Below are 17,409 nucleotides of genomic sequence, written 5' to 3' on the forward strand. Positions count from 1 at the left end.
TATTTACTCTAAAATCTAAAAGATATTTTTAAAAGCTGGATGAGGTGGCTCTTCTGATTTAGTCACCATGAGCAAAAAGGTCAAACAAAACCTGAAAACTCAGCTATCACAAGTTACTTTAAATTTTATACCTAAAAAGCACAATAGCACAATACAAAGATTTCCATTGGGGGGCGCCTAGGTGGCTCAGTCGTTAAGCGCCTGCCTTCGGCTCAGGTCATGATCCCGGGGTCCTGGGATGGAGCCCCACATCGGATTCCCTGCTCGTCGGGAAGCCTGCTTCTCCCTCTCCCACTCCCCCTGCTTGGGTTCCCCCTCTCGCTGTGTCTCTCTCTGTCAAATAAATAAATAAAATCTTTAAAACAAAGATTTCCATTGGTTATTTCTCACAATCTCTTTGACGAAACAGTTTCAAATGGTCTGATTTGCCCTGTTACTCACTGTAAGCACCACTTCCCTTCTGACAGTGACTTCCCCTTGCTGTCACCTAGGATTAAAACTTTTCTGAGTCAGTCTTCTTTATTTCTTGGTCTCCAGATATTACTAGCTGTTTCTTTAAAAGAGGCTTTAGAGGTAGAGATACTTGAACTTGACATCCTGTGTCTACCACTTATCAGCAATGTGAACTTCAGAAGTAGCTTCCTTTCTTTGCCTCATTGCTCAATCTGTAAAATTGTCATAATGGCCACACCTCAGGGGCTTGTTGTGAGAAAAAAGTGAGATGTGTCCAAAGCATTTAGCATACTGCCCATTTCATAAACACTCAAACTACCATCACTATTATTACTATTCTGTGTTTTCACTAATAATTCCCTAGAACAGGCCCTCGTGGGTGCTTGATTATATCCATTAGATTATGTCTGTGCCTCAACTGGCTTCTTTCATTCCTATCTTTTAGTAGTCCAAAGGACTCTGCACATCACCATCAGATTTACCTTCAGACATACAAATGCATGCTGTTACTCCCCAGCTTAAAAAACCTTTATGGGTCTACTTATTGCCAACATCAAATCTAACTTCCTCTGCATGACATTCATTATCCTCTATTAACAGCTGTTTCTCAAACTTTAGCGTACATCAGAATCATCTGGAATGTTTGTTAAACAGATTGGTGGACCCCACCCCTACAGTTTCCAATTCAGTCTAGAGCAGGCCTCAAAATTTGCATTTATAGTAAATATCCAGGTGATGCTAATGCTGCTGATTTAGGAACCACACTTTGAGAAGTACTACTCATATATGATGTCATTCTGCCTCCTTAAGCTTATTTTTCCCTACTCTCTAATTGGCGCACACAGCTTTGATTGGATTAGTCTTTTCTACTCTCCCTCACTGCTTAGCTTGGGACCTGAAAACACTTTCTTGCTTACTCAAATTATACCTAAGTCTGTGGTTCCCAGCACTGCCTGCACATTACAATCACCTGGAAAAGCTTTTTCACGAATTGTGGAGGCACCCCCCCCAATATTCTGATTCAACTGATCCTGGGAAAAGCTTCCCCCAAGTGATTCTAAAGAGCTGCCAGAGCTGAGATCCACTACTCTACCTTCAATCTCCTTCCCATCAGGATTATGAACTGAATGTTCTCCCCTCCAAATTCCTAATTCCCAGATTATATCATCAAGTTTGCATTCATTTACTTATTGGATTGTATTACTCTCAACCTACAATTTTAAGTCTTGTTTCTCCAACTTGGTAAATAATCTTATCTTCAATTTCTATTTTCCTAAAGCACTAGTATGATGACTACACAGTAGGAACTCTGTGGTTATTTCTTCATTGATTGTGGATTCAAATTAGAAGTCAGAACTTTAAAGTATTTCTAATTTATCCAAACCAGGAAACTATGGTCCCTCTTTTTTTAAAAAAAATACAGTTCTGCAACAAGCTTATTTTGTTATGGTGATCATTTAACTCCTTCCTTCCCCAATAACTAAATTGAAAAGAAAAATACTAATGTATCAAAATGCTGTGGAGAATAATAAAACGATTAACAGCATCATAAATGGCTTCACAGTTGCTTCCTTAGAGCAAATAGCCTTGTCTAAATCCATTAAAGACTGTTTCAAAACAGTTAAAGAGAATCAAAACACACATATTTAAAGATGCTGAAGCTCTGAATAGTTCTATGATTTGTTTTCTCAACAGATGTGCATCCTTCAAGCCCTGAATTCACCAGATGCATATTAAATTAATCCGTACTTTTAGTTTTACATAACACTCCACTCTAGTTTTATAAATATACCACCACATAAAGCAGAATTCCACTGTTGCTTTGTGACATTAAATATTAACAGGTTATTTCCACTGTGCAAAAAAAAAAATACATTAAGATTCATTTTAATGCAGCCGAATGTGTGCTTATTAAATATAGGCTATAATATCTTCATTATTTTTTAATTGGCCAATTTCTATCTAGAATGTGAAAAATGACAAATTTGCTCTTAACTAAAGACCTAGTGACACCTGGCACTTTAAGAAATATACACTAGGGCACCTGGGTGGCTCAGTTGGTTAAGCGACTGCCTTCGGCTCAGGTCATGATCCTGGAGTCTCGGGATCGAGTCCCACATCGGGCTCCCTGCTCAGCGGGGAGGCTGCTTCTCCCTCTGACCCTCCCCCCTCTCATGTGCTCTCTCTCTCTCTCACTCTCTCTCTCAAATAAATAAATAAAATCTTTTAAAAAAAAAAGAAATATACACTAACTCACTCGACATTTCAGAAATTAGGAATTCAACCAAAAACTTGAATTCTATACTGTAGTTTAATAGTCCACTTAAATTTTCTGGAAAATGTACTTCTTACAAAATCATAATTTCTTCATAAGCTAAAATGAATTCTTGTATTATAAGAGAAACAGGACTGGACTGGGAGTCAGGAGATCTGGGTTCCAGTCTCACTCATTAGCTATTCCATCTTGAGTGCATCACTTAGTCTCTCTACACTTCAGTAATTTCGCTGTAAAATAAAAGGGTCTACCTAGACCATCTCTGCGTTTTCTTTTAGCTTTATGATTCCACAATCTCTGAAACTCAAGAAACACAAGCATTAACCAGATGGATCCCATTAAAGACAAAGTGAGCTTACACATTGATTGATTTGGAGAGCATCTATCTCTGGAAAAACTAAGTGCTTTCACACAAACAGATCGTTCCTTGTGTCTATTGTTAATTAACTAGGTGAAAAAGCAAATAAAACACACCAAACATGGAGTTATTAAACAGTTTTTGCATCATACCTTAGATGACCAGAATATTTGGAGGCCAAAAACCAATTAAGGTTAAGATGTTCTGGAAAATGGAAGGTGTCCTAGAAGTCCAGGAAAGGACAGTTAATAAAGCCAACTGAAAGTGAATTCTAGGTAACAGTTTCTACTTAGGCTATGTAAGAAATCGTGTCTCAGGGCACCTGGGTGGCTCAGTCGTTGGGCGTCTACCTTTGGCTTGGGTCATGATCCTAGGGTCCTGGGATCAAGCCCCACATCGGGCTCCCTGCTCCGCGGGAAGCCTGCTTCGCCCTCTCCCACTCCCCCTGCTTGTGTTCCCTCTCTTGCTCTGTCTCTGTCAAATAAATAAAAATAAAATCTTAAAAAAAAAGAAATAATGTCTCATGATAGCATTTTATTATGTTTAGAACAGATATTCCCTCTGAGTCCAAATTGGAAATAATCAGGCAACTATACAGCAGTACCCATGATGTCTCTTCTAGTCAATCTTTGCCAGCTCAAGCTTCTGGATAGTCTTCAACAAGTGTAATAGGAAGAAGAAAAAACCAGAAGAGGACAGCCAAGAAATCTACATTATACCCTGCACAACAATAAAAGGCAAGTGGCAAAGGACTTTAACTTTAGTGATGGTTCAAAAATTCTGAATTTAGATCTCCCTCAAGCCCTGTTACCACATGCAACTGTCATATGGCCAGTACCACATTTAGCTCACACTTAATGCCCAATTACATATCTCAAAGAATTAAGCACCTATCAATTAACACCTAATGACCTAATATAATCTTTTTGAAAGGGAAATTCAGACTGAACAATGCTTCTAATTACATCTGAGAATGTTAGGAAAATCTCTTTTCAAAACCACCCCCAAGAATTATTTTATTCATTTTCATTTCTAAATATATATATATTTATCTCACCCAGGAGTTGGGGCGAGAGGAAAGGTTTAAATGGCAGAGCACAGAGAATTTCTAGGATAATGAAAATACTCTATATTATAATGATGTGTATTATACACTTTTACAAACCCATAGAATGTACAAAACAAAGAATGAACCCAAAGCTACTATGGACTTCAGGTGATTATGTGTCAATAGAGTTCATCAAATGTGTCAAACTGTTCACCAACTGTAACAAATGTACCACTCTGGTGGAGATGATGGGGGAGGCTATGCCTGTATAGTGCAGAAGGTTTATGGGAAATCTGTTTTCTTCCTTTCAATTTTGTTGTGAATCTAAAACTGCCCTTAAAAAATAAAGTCTTTGGGGGCACCTGGGTGGCTCAGTCAGTTAAGCATCAGACTCCTGGTTTTGGCTCAGGTCATGATCTCAGGGACATGGGATGGAGCCCCAAGTGGGCATCTGCGCTCAGCAGGGAGTCAGCTTGAGGATTCTCTCTCTCCCTCTGCCCCTAGCCTGGCTCACACATGTGTGTGCTCTCTCTCAAATAAATAAATAAATCCTTAAAAAAGAAATAAATAAATAAAGTCTTTTTAGGGGGCACCTGGCTGGCTCTGTCAGGAGAGCATGCGACTCTTGATCTCGGGGTTGTAAGTTGGAGACCCATGCTGGGTACAGAGATTACTTAAAAATAAAATAAAACAAATAAATAAAAAAGTCTTTAAAAAAATCACATTAACATTTTTTGAACAGAAAAAACACTTTTATAAAACAATTGGACATCCTTGTACAAAAATATGAATAGAGGGCGCCTGGGTGGCTCAGTTGGTTAAGTGACTGCCTTCGGCTCTGGTCATGATCCTGGAGTCCCGGGATCAAGTCCCACATCGGGCTCCCTGCTCAGCAGGGAGTCTGCTTCTCCCTCTGACCCTCTTCCCTCTCGTGCTCTCTATCTCTCATTCTCTCTCAAATAAATAAATAATATCTTAAAAATATATATATATATGAATAGACACACAGTCCTTAAACCTTTCACAAAAATTGGCTCGAAATGGATCTTTAAAAAAAAAAATGGATCTTAGGGGCACCTGGGTGGCTCGGTTGGTTAAGCGACTGCCTTCAGCTTGGGTCATGATCCCGGAGTCCTGGGATCGAGTCCCATGTTGGGCTCCTGGCTCAGCGGGCAGCCTGCTTCTCCCTCTGACCCTCTCCCCTCTCATGCTGTTTCTCTCTCTCTCTCTCAAATAAATAAATAAAATCTTTAAAAAAAAGTATCATTAAAAATAAATAAATAAAATGGATCTTAGAACTCAATGTAAAATATAAAACTATAAAAATTCTTGAAGATCACATGGGACAAAATCTTTACGACCCTGAGTTTGGCAATGAGTTTTTAGATGCAATACCAAAAGCAAACTCAATGAAAGAAGAACTTGGTAAGGTGGACTTCATTAGAATTTAAAACTTTCGTACTATGAAAGACAGTTAAGAGAATAGAGACAGGGCGCCTGGGTGGCTCAGTTGGTTGAGCGACTGCTTTCGGCTCAGGTCATGATCCTGAAGTCCCAGGATCGAGTCCCGCATCGGGCTCCCTGCTCAGCAGGGAGTCTGCTTCTCCCTCTGACCCTCCCCTGTCTCATGCTCTCTCTCTCTATCTCATTCTCTCTCTCAAATAAATAAATAAAATCTTAAAAAAAAAGAGAGAGAGAATAAAGAGACAGGGGGTGCCTGGGTGGCTCAGTTGTTGAGCATCTGCCTTCGGCTCAGGTCATGGTCCCAGGGTCCTGGGATCAAGCCCCGCATTGGGCTCCCTGTTCGGCGGGAAGCCTGCTTCTCCCTCTCCTACTCCCTCTGCTTGTGTTCCCTCTCTCGCTATGTCTCTCTCTGTCAAATAAATAAAAAAAAAAGAGAGAATAAAGAGACAAACCACAGATTGGGAAAAAATTATTTGCAAAAACCTGCATCTGTAAAAATATTTGCAAAAAACCGTATCTGATAAAAATACATATACAAATTATACAAAGAACACTTAAAACTCAACAATAAGAAAGCAAACAACCCAATTTAATAAAATGGGTGGAAGATGTGAACAGACACCTCTCCAAAGAAGATATATAGATGGCCAATAAGCATATGAAAAGGTGCTCAATATTTTATGTCATTAGGGAACTGCAAATTAAAACACCTATTAGAATGGCTAAAGTACAAAAAACTGACCATACCAAATTCTGGCAAGGATGTAGAGCAACAGGAATACTCATTCATTGCTGATGGGAATGCAAAATGATATAACCGCTTTGGAAGACAGTTTGGCAGTTTCCTATAAAATTAAACGTTTACCATACAATCCAACAATCATGCTCCTAGGCATTTACCTAAAGGAGCTATCAAGCCACAAAAAGACAGGGAGAAACCTTAAATACATACAACACAAAGAGTAAACCTTAATGAAAATCATGCACTACAGTTAATAATGTATCAATATTGGTATATTAATTGTAACTAATGTATCACACTAACACAAGATGTTAGTAATAGGGGAAATGGGGGTGTAGTTTTTGTGGATATGGAGATATGGAATTCTAACTGCTCAATTATTCTGTAAATTTAAAACTGTTAGACGAACCATGAGAGACTATGGACTCTGAAAAACAAACTGAGGGTTCTAGAGGGGAGGGGGTGGGGGGATGGGTTAGCCTGGGGATGGGTTAGCCTGGTGATGGGTATTAAAGAGGGCACATTCTGCACGGAGCACTGGGTGTTATATGCAAACAATGAATCATGGAACACTACATCAAAAACTAACAGTGTAATGTATGGTCATTAACATAACATAATAATAAAAAAAATAAAATAAAATAAAACTGTTAAAAGAATAAAGTCTTAATTTAAAAAACAACTGGGTATCTACAGATAGGAGATACTGCTACTTTAGGCTACAGAAATTCAAGAACAGTGAAAGAAACTACCTTTAAATAAAATCAAATTCAAATCAATTTAAATAAAAAAAAATTAACTTTAATCCCCTTGCCTTTTTCCTGGCATTGGTCATATCCCTGCTCACTAGCACCTACATGAGAGTGACCTCTAGGAAATAAAGAAAACAATCCAGCTAAGAAGCTGCTTGACCATACCTATGGTTAGCAATTTAGCCTTAAGAACTAAAATGAGATCCGGTGATTACCATGGACACGTCACACACACACACACACACCCCAAAAACTTAAAACATTTTCACACTATTTATTAATACCAGCAGACAAAATGTATTTATAAACTTATCAAGAGAAACATAAACGTATAGTACTTTCATTCAGAGGCCCAAAAGTCCTCAACACCTCTTTTCTAGGTTAGAAAATGTAAGCTACGGGGCGCCTGGGTGGCTCAGATGGTTAAGCGTCTGCTTTCGGCTCAGGTCATGATCCCGGGGTCCTGGGATCGAGCCCCACATCGGGCTCCCTGCTCAGCGGGAAGCCTGCTTCTCCCTCTCCCGCTCCCCCTGCTTGTGTTCCCTCTTTCAGTCAAATAAATAAAATCTTAAAAAAAAAAAAAAAAGAAAATGTAAGCTACAGAAATCAGTGTGGGTCCAATGCTATATTGTTCCTTGGAAAATTTATATGTCATTTTAATGAAGAAACTGTAGCATTTTGACAGGCTTACCCAGCACCAAGGGTAAGCACCAAGTCGTCTTTGATGGCAAAGGCAATAGCTACCTGTTCATTTCGCTTCTCTGGCCAAGGCAAAATCCAAGAGAATATCCCTTTCCCCAGTATGTCTATGCCTCCATTGTGATGGGTGAGTGATTATTGAAGAACAATTCCCATCCCTGACACCCCAACCCTTGCCATAACTACACTGCCCACTTGGAGCTTCTGGTGAAGAAAAGACTAGAGCAGTATAGGGGCAGCCCATCAGTCTTCCTACAACACCAGAACATTTCTGCTGCAGACAAAGCATGGCTCTCTTCTATCCAGATTGCTCTCTCTTCAGTCCATTTCTGAGAGACCACACTAGTACTACTTTATAGTTTCTCAAAGATGCCTGGGTGTTTCTGGTCCATGCCAGGTGCCAACTACTGTAACCTGAACAGGTAACAGTCTTTTCCAGCTCAGTAAACCCAAAAGCCTATTCTTAGGATTTATTAAGATCTGAACTGAAAAATGGCAAGTATGTGGCCTATGAACTATATGGTACCATTTAGATGAAAGTAATAGCAACTGGCATATGGTAAGGCAAAACTCCCTACTGAAAGATTAAATTTAAGTGGACTCATCACTAAATAAAAAAATCCTCAGCAGAAGCTTCTCTTCTAGTTGTTAACATGAAGGAGAAAAAAATATTTATTCTGTATCTCCATAATCCATTTTTAAGCAACTTCCAGCAACAAGTGTTGACAAAAATGGTCAATGATGACAAAGATGTATGAAGCTACCTAATGTTCAGATAGTTTAAAAATAACTTAATTAGTTTTAACCGTTATCTGTGATCCTTTTGTGTAAAAATTCAAGTTCTTTTATTATATGTTCACTGATATGGCTGAAATTACATAATATAAATCTACTGAGGACTTTCATTTTTGAAAAATAATCTGATGAATTCAAAGCCATAAAACATGAAGGGGTGAGGGAATAAGGAATCTGAAACAGATGGCATCTGATTTTTTTTCTGAGTCCATCTTGAACACAATCCCAATAATATCAAAATCCAATTTAGTTCTCCAAATAAGTAATCCACAAAACTTAAAATGGTAATTCTGAAGTAATTTCATTTTTTTCCCCTCCTAGCTTCTCAAAGTTTCTATATTAGGCAGAAATGAGTAGAGATAACTTAGATGTTAAAAAGAGAAAAACTATCATGCCACAAATTCTAAAGTTCTTTCATGAAAATCTACTTCCATTTATCTAAAACCATTGAAAAGCAATTTCTACAATTGGTGATATTAAAATCTGTCTGTGATATCAGCCTTTTTTTCTTTGTAAGTGATTATTTATCCTTAGTAGAGACCAAATAGTATCTCCAGAAAATAATATACTTTTAAAAAAGGAACAAGCTCTGGAAGACTAATCATTTGGTTTGAGTAAAGCACTGCTTGGCATTTTTTAAACATTTCCACAGTAACTGTTTCACTACCAATTTGGTAGCATCAGTAAAATTAACTGTACTTTGTTCCTTATATGTTTCTAGCATATGGTATATAAAACTTCCCAATCTTTCCTAAAACTTTTTGAAATCATCCAAGAGATGCAATATTAAAGAAATGTTTAGTCATTTTTAGATTTCCTGACAAGCAAATTCCAAAACTGACAACTGCAAAGATCCTCGGAATGGTCACATACTTTGAGGGGAAAAGGTCAATGAGAAAAGTGTCCTAACGGTCTCTAATGTTGCCTACTACTACTTAAGTAGATATTTTTCCTCTAACAGCTAGTATCCTATCTCATATCCCAAAGTAAATTTAATTTAGTAATAAATTAAAGTTCTATCAGAATATAGGGGGGGAAATGGGAGCTTCTGATGGCTTTACCAAAGCAAGATAATACAGCCTCAATTTTAAGGTTCAAAAGACGATTAAAAATGGAGATCCAATGAAACACAGCTAAAAGCTTACATATACACTAAAGACTTAATACCAAAAGAAAAAGAAAAAAAGACTTTATACACTCAGAAAAGTCATTCAGAAAGTTGAATAATCTTACAAAAAAATCTACAAGCGGGAGTGCCTGGGTAGCTCAGATCGTTAAGCGTCTGCCTTCAGCTCAGGGCATGATCCCAGGATCCTGGGATCGAGTCCCGCATCAGGCTCCCCGCTCAGCGGGAAGCCTGCCTCTCCCTCTCCCACTCCCCCTGCTTGTGTTCCCTCTCTCTCTCTATCAAATAAATAAATAAAATCTTTAAAAAAAAATTAAAAATTACATACCAGTTACATCAAAAACCAAACTGTATTAGTTGATAATCTGACATAAGAGATTACATATAACTGTATCATTTTAAATCTATAAAATGAATATAAAGACTTACTATTCTTAGATTTAGTTCTATATTCTCATCATGAATGATTAAAAGCAGAAATTCATTCTGTTTTCATTTATTTTACAGAATATTATACATAAGAATTCTGTAAGTATTGCTAAAGTCTAATTAAGTCATGCTACTGATGTTGATGTTAATCTTAAAATTACAACTACTTTCTATTTTATGCCCCAATTTTAATTCTCTTCAGAGACATGTGATGTTAATTAAACTTTATATACGTTATATGTATGGAAGTGATGAATTACTATATTGTACACCTGAAACTAATATAACACTGTTAACTGGAATTAAAAACTTAAAAGAAAATTTGTACACATCACTATTTAAAAAAAAATTTAAGATTTTATTTACTTATTTGACAGGGAAAGACATACTAAGAGAGGGAACACAAGCAGGGGAAGTAGGAAAGGGAGAAGCAGGCCTCCCGCCGAGCAGGGAGCCCAATGAGGGGGCTCGATGCGGGGGCTCGATCCCATGACCCCGGGATCATGACCTGAGCCAAAGGCAGACGCTTAACGACCGAGCCACCCAGGAGCCCCTAAATTTTTTTTTTTATGCTACACTATACACATTACAAATCCGAGAAAAACCTTTTGAAACAATGGTCACTTCAATAAATGCACATACTGTTCTCTATTTTGTAGAGTTTAAAGAAGTTACTAATAACTGAATTTCATGCTACTTCTGATAAATTTCTAGAAGCCACTGAAAGTCCTGTTGTATACATATGTCTTTGCAATATTATCCAGTTCCCTTCCCATCCTGGGCTATCTTGACTGTCTGAGATAATAACAATCCATCTTTCAATTAGAAGGTGCTTCCATTTAGGGACGCCTGGGTGGCTCAGTCAGTTAAACGTCTGCCTTCAGCTCAGGTAATGATCCCCGGGTCCTGGGATGGGTCCCGCATGGGGCTCCTTGCTCAGCGGGAGTCTGCTTCTCCCTCTGCCTGATGTTCCCCCTACTTACGCGCTCTGACAAATAGATAAAATCTTAAAAAAAAAAAAAAAGGTGAGGTTGTGAAAAAGGATTGCAGACTGACTTAAAAAAAAAAAAAGGGCGGGCACCTGGGTGGCTCAGTCGTTAAGCATCTGCCTTTGGCTCAGGTCATGATCCCAGTGTCTTGGGATGGAGCCCCACATCGAGCTCCCTGCCCTGCGGGAAGCCTGCTTCTCCCTCTCCCCCTACTTGTGTTTCCTCTCTCGCTGTCTCTCTCTGTCAAATAAATAAATAAAATCTTAAAAAAAAAAAAGGAAGGTGCTTCCATTTAAAGTGCACTGCTATTTATTTTCTTTTTTTTTTTAAGTAGGCTCCACGTGCGCATGGAGACCAACTCCGGGCTTGAACTCAGGATCCTGAGATCAAGACCTGAGCTGAGATCAAGAGTCCGAGGCTTAACCCACTGAACCACCCAGGCCCCCCTGAAGTGGACTGTTATTTAAATATAATACTCAAACACACACCCTTACAATACTGGTAAACATTTTAACTCATTTTACTTATGAAGAAATTAAATCTCGGTACGTCCCATGACTTGCCCAAGGTCAACAACTAGCCAGTGGCACAGTCTGAGTTCAATCCCCGATTTACCTACCTCAAAGCCAATACTTCCACTTGACCACAATTATCTCCTTACAAGATTAAGAGACAGGCTCAAAAGCTGAGGATCTTGTCTCTCTGAACGTTCGCATACTTCAGTCGCTAATTAAAATATAAATGAAGAGGATCTTTCTGCTTCATTTAAACTAGGACAGCTTACTGACAGGTAAGAAAGAGATTGGAAAAGGAGGCTTGTCTCAACATGTCTCGCCTAGACCTCTATATCGGTATAGTTCCCCCAGTCTATTTTTTATAAACATGCATATCTACCAAACATGGTTATGCCCGACTACCCTGTAGTTTGGTGCTTTTCCGTGTTGCACTTTTCTAAGACAATTTATACCAGATTTAACATTGAACTGGGAGACCTGGTTGAATATGCTATTCTGGCACTTTCCAAACATCTGAAGTATCATTTAAGGGCAAAGAACCTAGTTCCACCCTCTTTTTTACGCTGTGATGCTTGCCCACTTGGGAGGTACCGCTCCGGTAGGACTCTGGGGCGAGAGAGCAGTAAAGGAAGAAGTGGGGGAAGCACACGGAAGTTGGGTGGAGGGAGGTCTCCTTACCCACTCTTCTGCCCTAGCTCCGCCAAGGGCGGCTCCCCGCGGTGCCCAGCCGCCTCACAACCCCCACAACCCTGGAAGCCGTGCTCTGTCACAGAAGGGTAGGCAGGGGAAGAAAGGGATTGCCCCAATCACTCAGACAAGGTCCATGCTCCCCTTCTGGCCCGGGAGGATGCTCCCCCTTTCAGAGCGATCCCTCCAGGTGGCAAACTCCCGGTCCACTCCGGCGGAAGTCTTCTGCATCCGAGGGGTCGCCTCCTCCGCAACCTCGAGCTAGCCACCCGAAACTCTCTGCCAGCGGTGTCCCCCAAACCCTCCATTCCACCCCCGCAACCCGCCACAGGCACACACGCCGGCCTGCGCCCCACCCAGGATCTCCGCGGCCCCCTCCCCAACCCGGAGAAGGGCCCCCCACCAGTCCCTACAGACACACACACCTTCAGGTTCCAGCCTCCCGGACCCCGTCGAAGCCGGAGTGAGTACCTGGTCCAGCAATGCTCCGAGGTTCAGATAGGGCGGGAGCGGTCCCCTCCCGGAGTCGCCGAGCTCTTCTCTACCCACCCGCAGTGGTGGCTTCTCTCTTTCCCAGGAGCCGGCGGGAGAGGAGGCGCGGGAGGGGAGGGGGAAAGCGAGGAGCCGAGGGGCTGTTAAGAGCCGAGCCGGAACCACTAGCGCTGGCCCCACCCTCGGCCCGGCGCAGAGCACCCTGGCGCTCGCGATAGGACAAACTTAGAGCAGGCAGTAAGAAATGGACACCACCACTTCCGGGTTATCCCCACTACTGCCCCTCCCTAGCAACCGCGTGGGGTTGCTAAGCGGAAGTGCCTTCAAAGACAACCACCCCCATTTCTTCTGCAACTACCAGGAGGTAGGTCGGAGCGGCTACCTCTTTGGCAACACCCTCTTACCTTTTCCCCGTGGTCTTAGAAGGGACCAGAGACATGGAGCCCAGCTTGCTTTTCCCTTCAACTGTAGTCCCCACTCCAGCCCCCAGCCGCTATGTACACCTGCTCCCTCCCACCCTGAGTCCCAGGCGGACCCATTGGCTCCTCCTAAAGCTCTCTCTGGTCCCTCGTGGGAGTTTTTTTCTAGCGATTTAGCATCTCCCTCTTGTGGATTTTCAGTTATGTTTCAACTGCGTTTAAAAAAAACTTCAATGTTACGAAAGCTTTTTCATGCACTTCGTTCTCCTGTGACAGCCTCTGAAACCGAATGGTGAGAAAAGATTTGTCTTCATCTATCTTATCTTTTGTGAGGATTACACATTTGTGTACGATCTAGAAATAACCTAGCTTAAATGGAAGGTAAAAACAAGGATTGGTTGTAAATCGAGTAAAGTGATTTTGATCCTTAAAAGTGAAAAAAGGCCAAAGGAAGCCGGTAATCAAGGTGGGGAAAGACAACGTTTAATCCTCCACTCAGAATAAACTTTCATACCTACACTGTGGACAAGAAAAATGTTATGAGACCTCATTTACTCTTCTGTCGGGGTGATCTGAATTTTGAAAGTATTGGGAAAACTGGCTATGGTAAAACCCAATATAATTAATCCTCTCTTTAGAAAAATGACCCATGCATTATCATTATGGCATTTAACATTCAGAAAAATGTAGTTGGGTATTCAGAAAAAAATTAGTAAAAATCTTGGCTGGACTTTCTTATTTTTTTTAAGATTTTATTTATTTATTTGACAGAGAGAGACACAGAGAGAGCAGGAACACAGGCAGGGGGAGTGGGAGAGGGAGAAGCAGGCTTCCCGCGGAGCAGAGAGCCCCCGTGCGGGGGCTCAATCCCGGGACCCTAAGATCATGACCTGAGCCGAAGGCAGACGCTTAACGACTGAGCCACCCAGGTGCCCCTGGACGTTCTTATTTTGAATATGTTTAAAAGCAGTAAAACTTGAGTAGCTGCTGAATCTGTTCTCTATTCCATGGCAGTGAATGTACTTGTAATTGCTGACTCTGATTTTATTGGTCATGATAGCCTCTTAGTCACCAATATTGGACTGTTTTCCACCTCATCTGGGACAGAGGAAATGAGCTTTGGTAACTTAAAAGAAAGAGCAGGACTGTTGGTTTCCTGTACACATGAGACAGCATTAAATTGATTCACCCTAGACAGTTCAGCAAAACCTGTAGGAAATCACTTGAGATTCAAATGTCAGTAGTAATTTAACAAGTCTAAAACATTTCAACTCTTGCCATGGACACGCATACCTGTGGGAGTATACACATACAAAAAAAAAAAATTCAAATGGAATCTGAATACATCCAGCAATTAATAGTTCTTTTAAAGTGGTGCCTGGCTGGCTCAGTTAGTAGAGCATGCAAGTTCCAGCCCTAAGTCGGGTGTAGAGATTACTTAAAAAAACAAACCAAAACCCTCCTGGTGATAGGTCACAAGTGATAAACCTGTTACTATGACAAAATAGAGGATAGTATTTCAATTGTCAACAGAATAAAAAATTTTTAAATTAGAAAAAACTATGAGCTCAGTGAGCAATGACTTATCTAAAACTATGGTGGATTTAGATGTCGCTAAAAATCTTAAAACATGATATGGTAAATGTGTTCTATAGAAATAAATATTTTATTGGGTAAAATTAATTGTTAAGATTTTTTTAAGATTTTATTTATTTTTCAGAAAGAAAGAGAGAGAGCACAAGCGGGGGGAAGCGGCAGGCAGAGCACCCAGAGCAGGCAGAGGGAGAAGCAGGCTTCCCACTGAGCAAGGAGCCAGATGCAGGACTCAGTCCCAGGAACCCAGGATCATGATCTGAGCCGGAAGGCAGACGCTTAACTGACTGAGCCACCCAGGCATCCCAAAATTAATTTTTAAGATTAAATATGGTAATAGCCAATATAGAAATGCAGGTTCCTATGCATCATTCATTTTTCCAGTTGCCTGAGGAAATATGAGTTATAAAAGCATTCATTTAAATCTTCTCTTCCTATAGTTTTTTTTAATTATTCAATTGCTTTTGTATAGTTGTATGAATAACTGGCTTTCTAAATTGTCATATGACATAATTCTATCATTTTCTTTTTTAAAAAAAGATTTATTTATTTATGAGGGGTGCCTGTGTGGCTCAGTCAATTAAGTGTCTGCCTTATGCTCAGGTCATGATTCCAGGGTCCTGGGATCAAGCCCACATCAGGCTCCCTGCTCCGCAGTTAGTCTGTTTCTCCCTCTTCCTCTAGCCCTCTGCCTGCTTGTGCTTGCTCTCTCTCTCTCCAAGTATAGGAGCGAGAGAGCACATGTGATTGGGGGGAGGAGCAGAGAGAGAATCTTCAAGCAGACTCCCAGCTCAGCAGGGAGTCCAACATGGGGTTGAATCCCACAACCCATGAGATCATGACCTGAGGTGAAACCAAGAGATGCCTTACTGATTGAGCCACCCAGGTGCCCTATAATTATATCATTTTCAGTATACTCATTGCTTGTAGACCTCTAAAATTGTACAGCAAGGGTGCCTGGGTGGCTCAGTTGGTTAAGCGACTGCCTTCGGCTCGGGTCATGATCCTGGAGTCCCGGGATCGAGTCCCACATCGGGCTTCCCGCTCGGCGGGCAGTCAGCCTCTCCCTCTGACCCTCTTCCCTCTCGTGCTTTCTATCTCTCATTCTCTCTCTCTCTCAAATAAATAAATAAAATCTTTAAAAAAATAAAAAATAAAAAAAATAAAAAATAAAAATAAAATTGTACAGCAAAATCCACATCTAAAACTAGCTATGTGGGTTTAAATGCATTTTTAGGGATTTTGTGAGGAGTACTAGAGGAATCTGTATTCTTAATATGAACCATAATTAAGACAGTACTCTCAGAACCTGGCTAGATCTCAATTAGCCTTCAAAGACAGTACAGTACCCCTCATCCTGTAGATGAATACGGGACCTCCAGTCTTTTTGCCAATCTCTTGAAAGTATTTTTCACTTTTTTTAATCATCTCTTGTGATCATTTAATAAAATTAGGGTATCTAGGGGCGCCTGGGTGGCTCAGATGGTTAAGCGTCTGCCTTCGGCTCAGGTCATGACCCCAGGGTCTTAGGATGAGTCCCACATCGGGCTCCCTGCTCAGTGCAGAGCCTGCTTCTCCCTCTCCTTCCACCATTCCCTCTGCTTGTGCTCTCTGGCTCTGTCTATCTCTCTGTCAAATAAATAAATAAAATCTCTAAAAAAAATTAGGGTATCTAACGTTTATTTTTTAAAAACCCAGGGCACCTGGCTGGCTCAGTCATAAGAGCACGCAACTCTTTATCTTGGGGTCATGAGTTGGAGCCCCACATTGGTGTAGAGATCACTTTAAAAATAAGTAAATAGGGCCGTCTGGGTGGCTCAGTTGTTAAGCATCTGCCTTCGGCTCAGGTCATGGTCCCAGGGTCCTGGGATTGAGCGCCACATCGAGCCCCACATCGGGCTCCCTGCTCTCGGAAAGCCTGCTTCTCCCTCCCCCGCTTCCCCTGCTTGTGTTCCCTCTCTCGCTGTGTCTCTCTCTGTCAAATAAATAAATAAAATCTTTAAAAAAAGTAAATAAAAATAAATAAAATAAAAAATAGGTAAATAATTTTTAAAAATAATAAAACCCAATACTGTTAATAATATTTAGATATTCCTGAAGTAATTAATATTCAAATATACTTAGAGTTCCATTGGCATCTCCACATATAAAAGATAACAAAACTAGAGTCTAACAGTTAGTGAATACTTGGGATCAGTTAAAAAAGACATGTAGCCAAATTTGCCACCTACCATGGCTAAGCAATATACAACACAAAAAACCACAGCTGCTAACACAAGGGACTTAGAGAAACTCACTTAGGACACACGTGACATAAACAATACAATGTTTAGCCTTAGGAAGAGAAGCCTAAAGATGTAACAGCTATCTTGAAATACATGAAGGTTGTAATGTGGAAGGAATAACTTGTTATGACTTATTTCAAAGACAAAACCAAGTATAGGAGGAGGGGAGTTAGAGAAATTCAAAATTTTAATTCCTAACATTTTTCACAATTAGAGTTGCCAGATAATAAAACAGTTGACCTAATGAACAGCTGTAATTGGCTTGAGTTGGACAAGATTACTTCTTGT

The 17,409-nt window shown here is 40.5% G+C and overlaps 2 protein-coding genes across 15 annotated transcripts in view; one reads left to right on the plus strand and one right to left on the minus strand.

Annotated features, from left to right (window-relative positions):
• CSNK1G1 (casein kinase 1 gamma 1) overlaps nucleotides 1-13,048 on the minus strand; it is a 182,054-nt gene extending 169,006 nt beyond the window's left edge. For 9 of the 13 annotated variants that reach the window (XR_003210599.2, XM_025884416.2, XM_025884413.2 and 6 more), the window contains exon 1: nucleotides 12,758-13,048. The gene's annotated coding sequence lies outside the window, so the exon portion shown is untranslated. Of the gene's footprint in view, nucleotides 1-3,238; nucleotides 3,987-12,323; nucleotides 12,409-12,757 lie in introns of those variants that run through there. The other 4 variants (XM_025884411.2, XM_025884409.2, XM_073877181.1 and 1 more) reach the window with 3 other exon arrangements.
• A 5-nt stretch (nucleotides 13,049-13,053) lies between these two features.
• The window catches only part of TRIP4 (thyroid hormone receptor interactor 4), an 89,441-nt gene continuing 85,085 nt past the window's right edge, over nucleotides 13,054-17,409 (plus strand). For both annotated transcript variants that reach the window (XM_073877173.1, XM_073877174.1), the window contains exon 1: nucleotides 13,054-13,535. In XM_073877173.1, coding sequence (XP_073733274.1) covers nucleotides 13,069-13,535 — 467 coding nt within the window. In that variant the 5' untranslated portion in view covers nucleotides 13,054-13,068. The remainder of the gene's footprint in view (nucleotides 13,536-17,409) is intronic.

Source organism: Callorhinus ursinus, unplaced genomic scaffold, assembly GCF_003265705.2.
Source record: "Callorhinus ursinus isolate GAN/ISIS: 27379988/994484 unplaced genomic scaffold, GSC_fseal_2.0 scaffold25, whole genome shotgun sequence".
Lineage (NCBI taxonomy): Eukaryota > Metazoa > Chordata > Mammalia > Carnivora > Otariidae > Callorhinus > Callorhinus ursinus.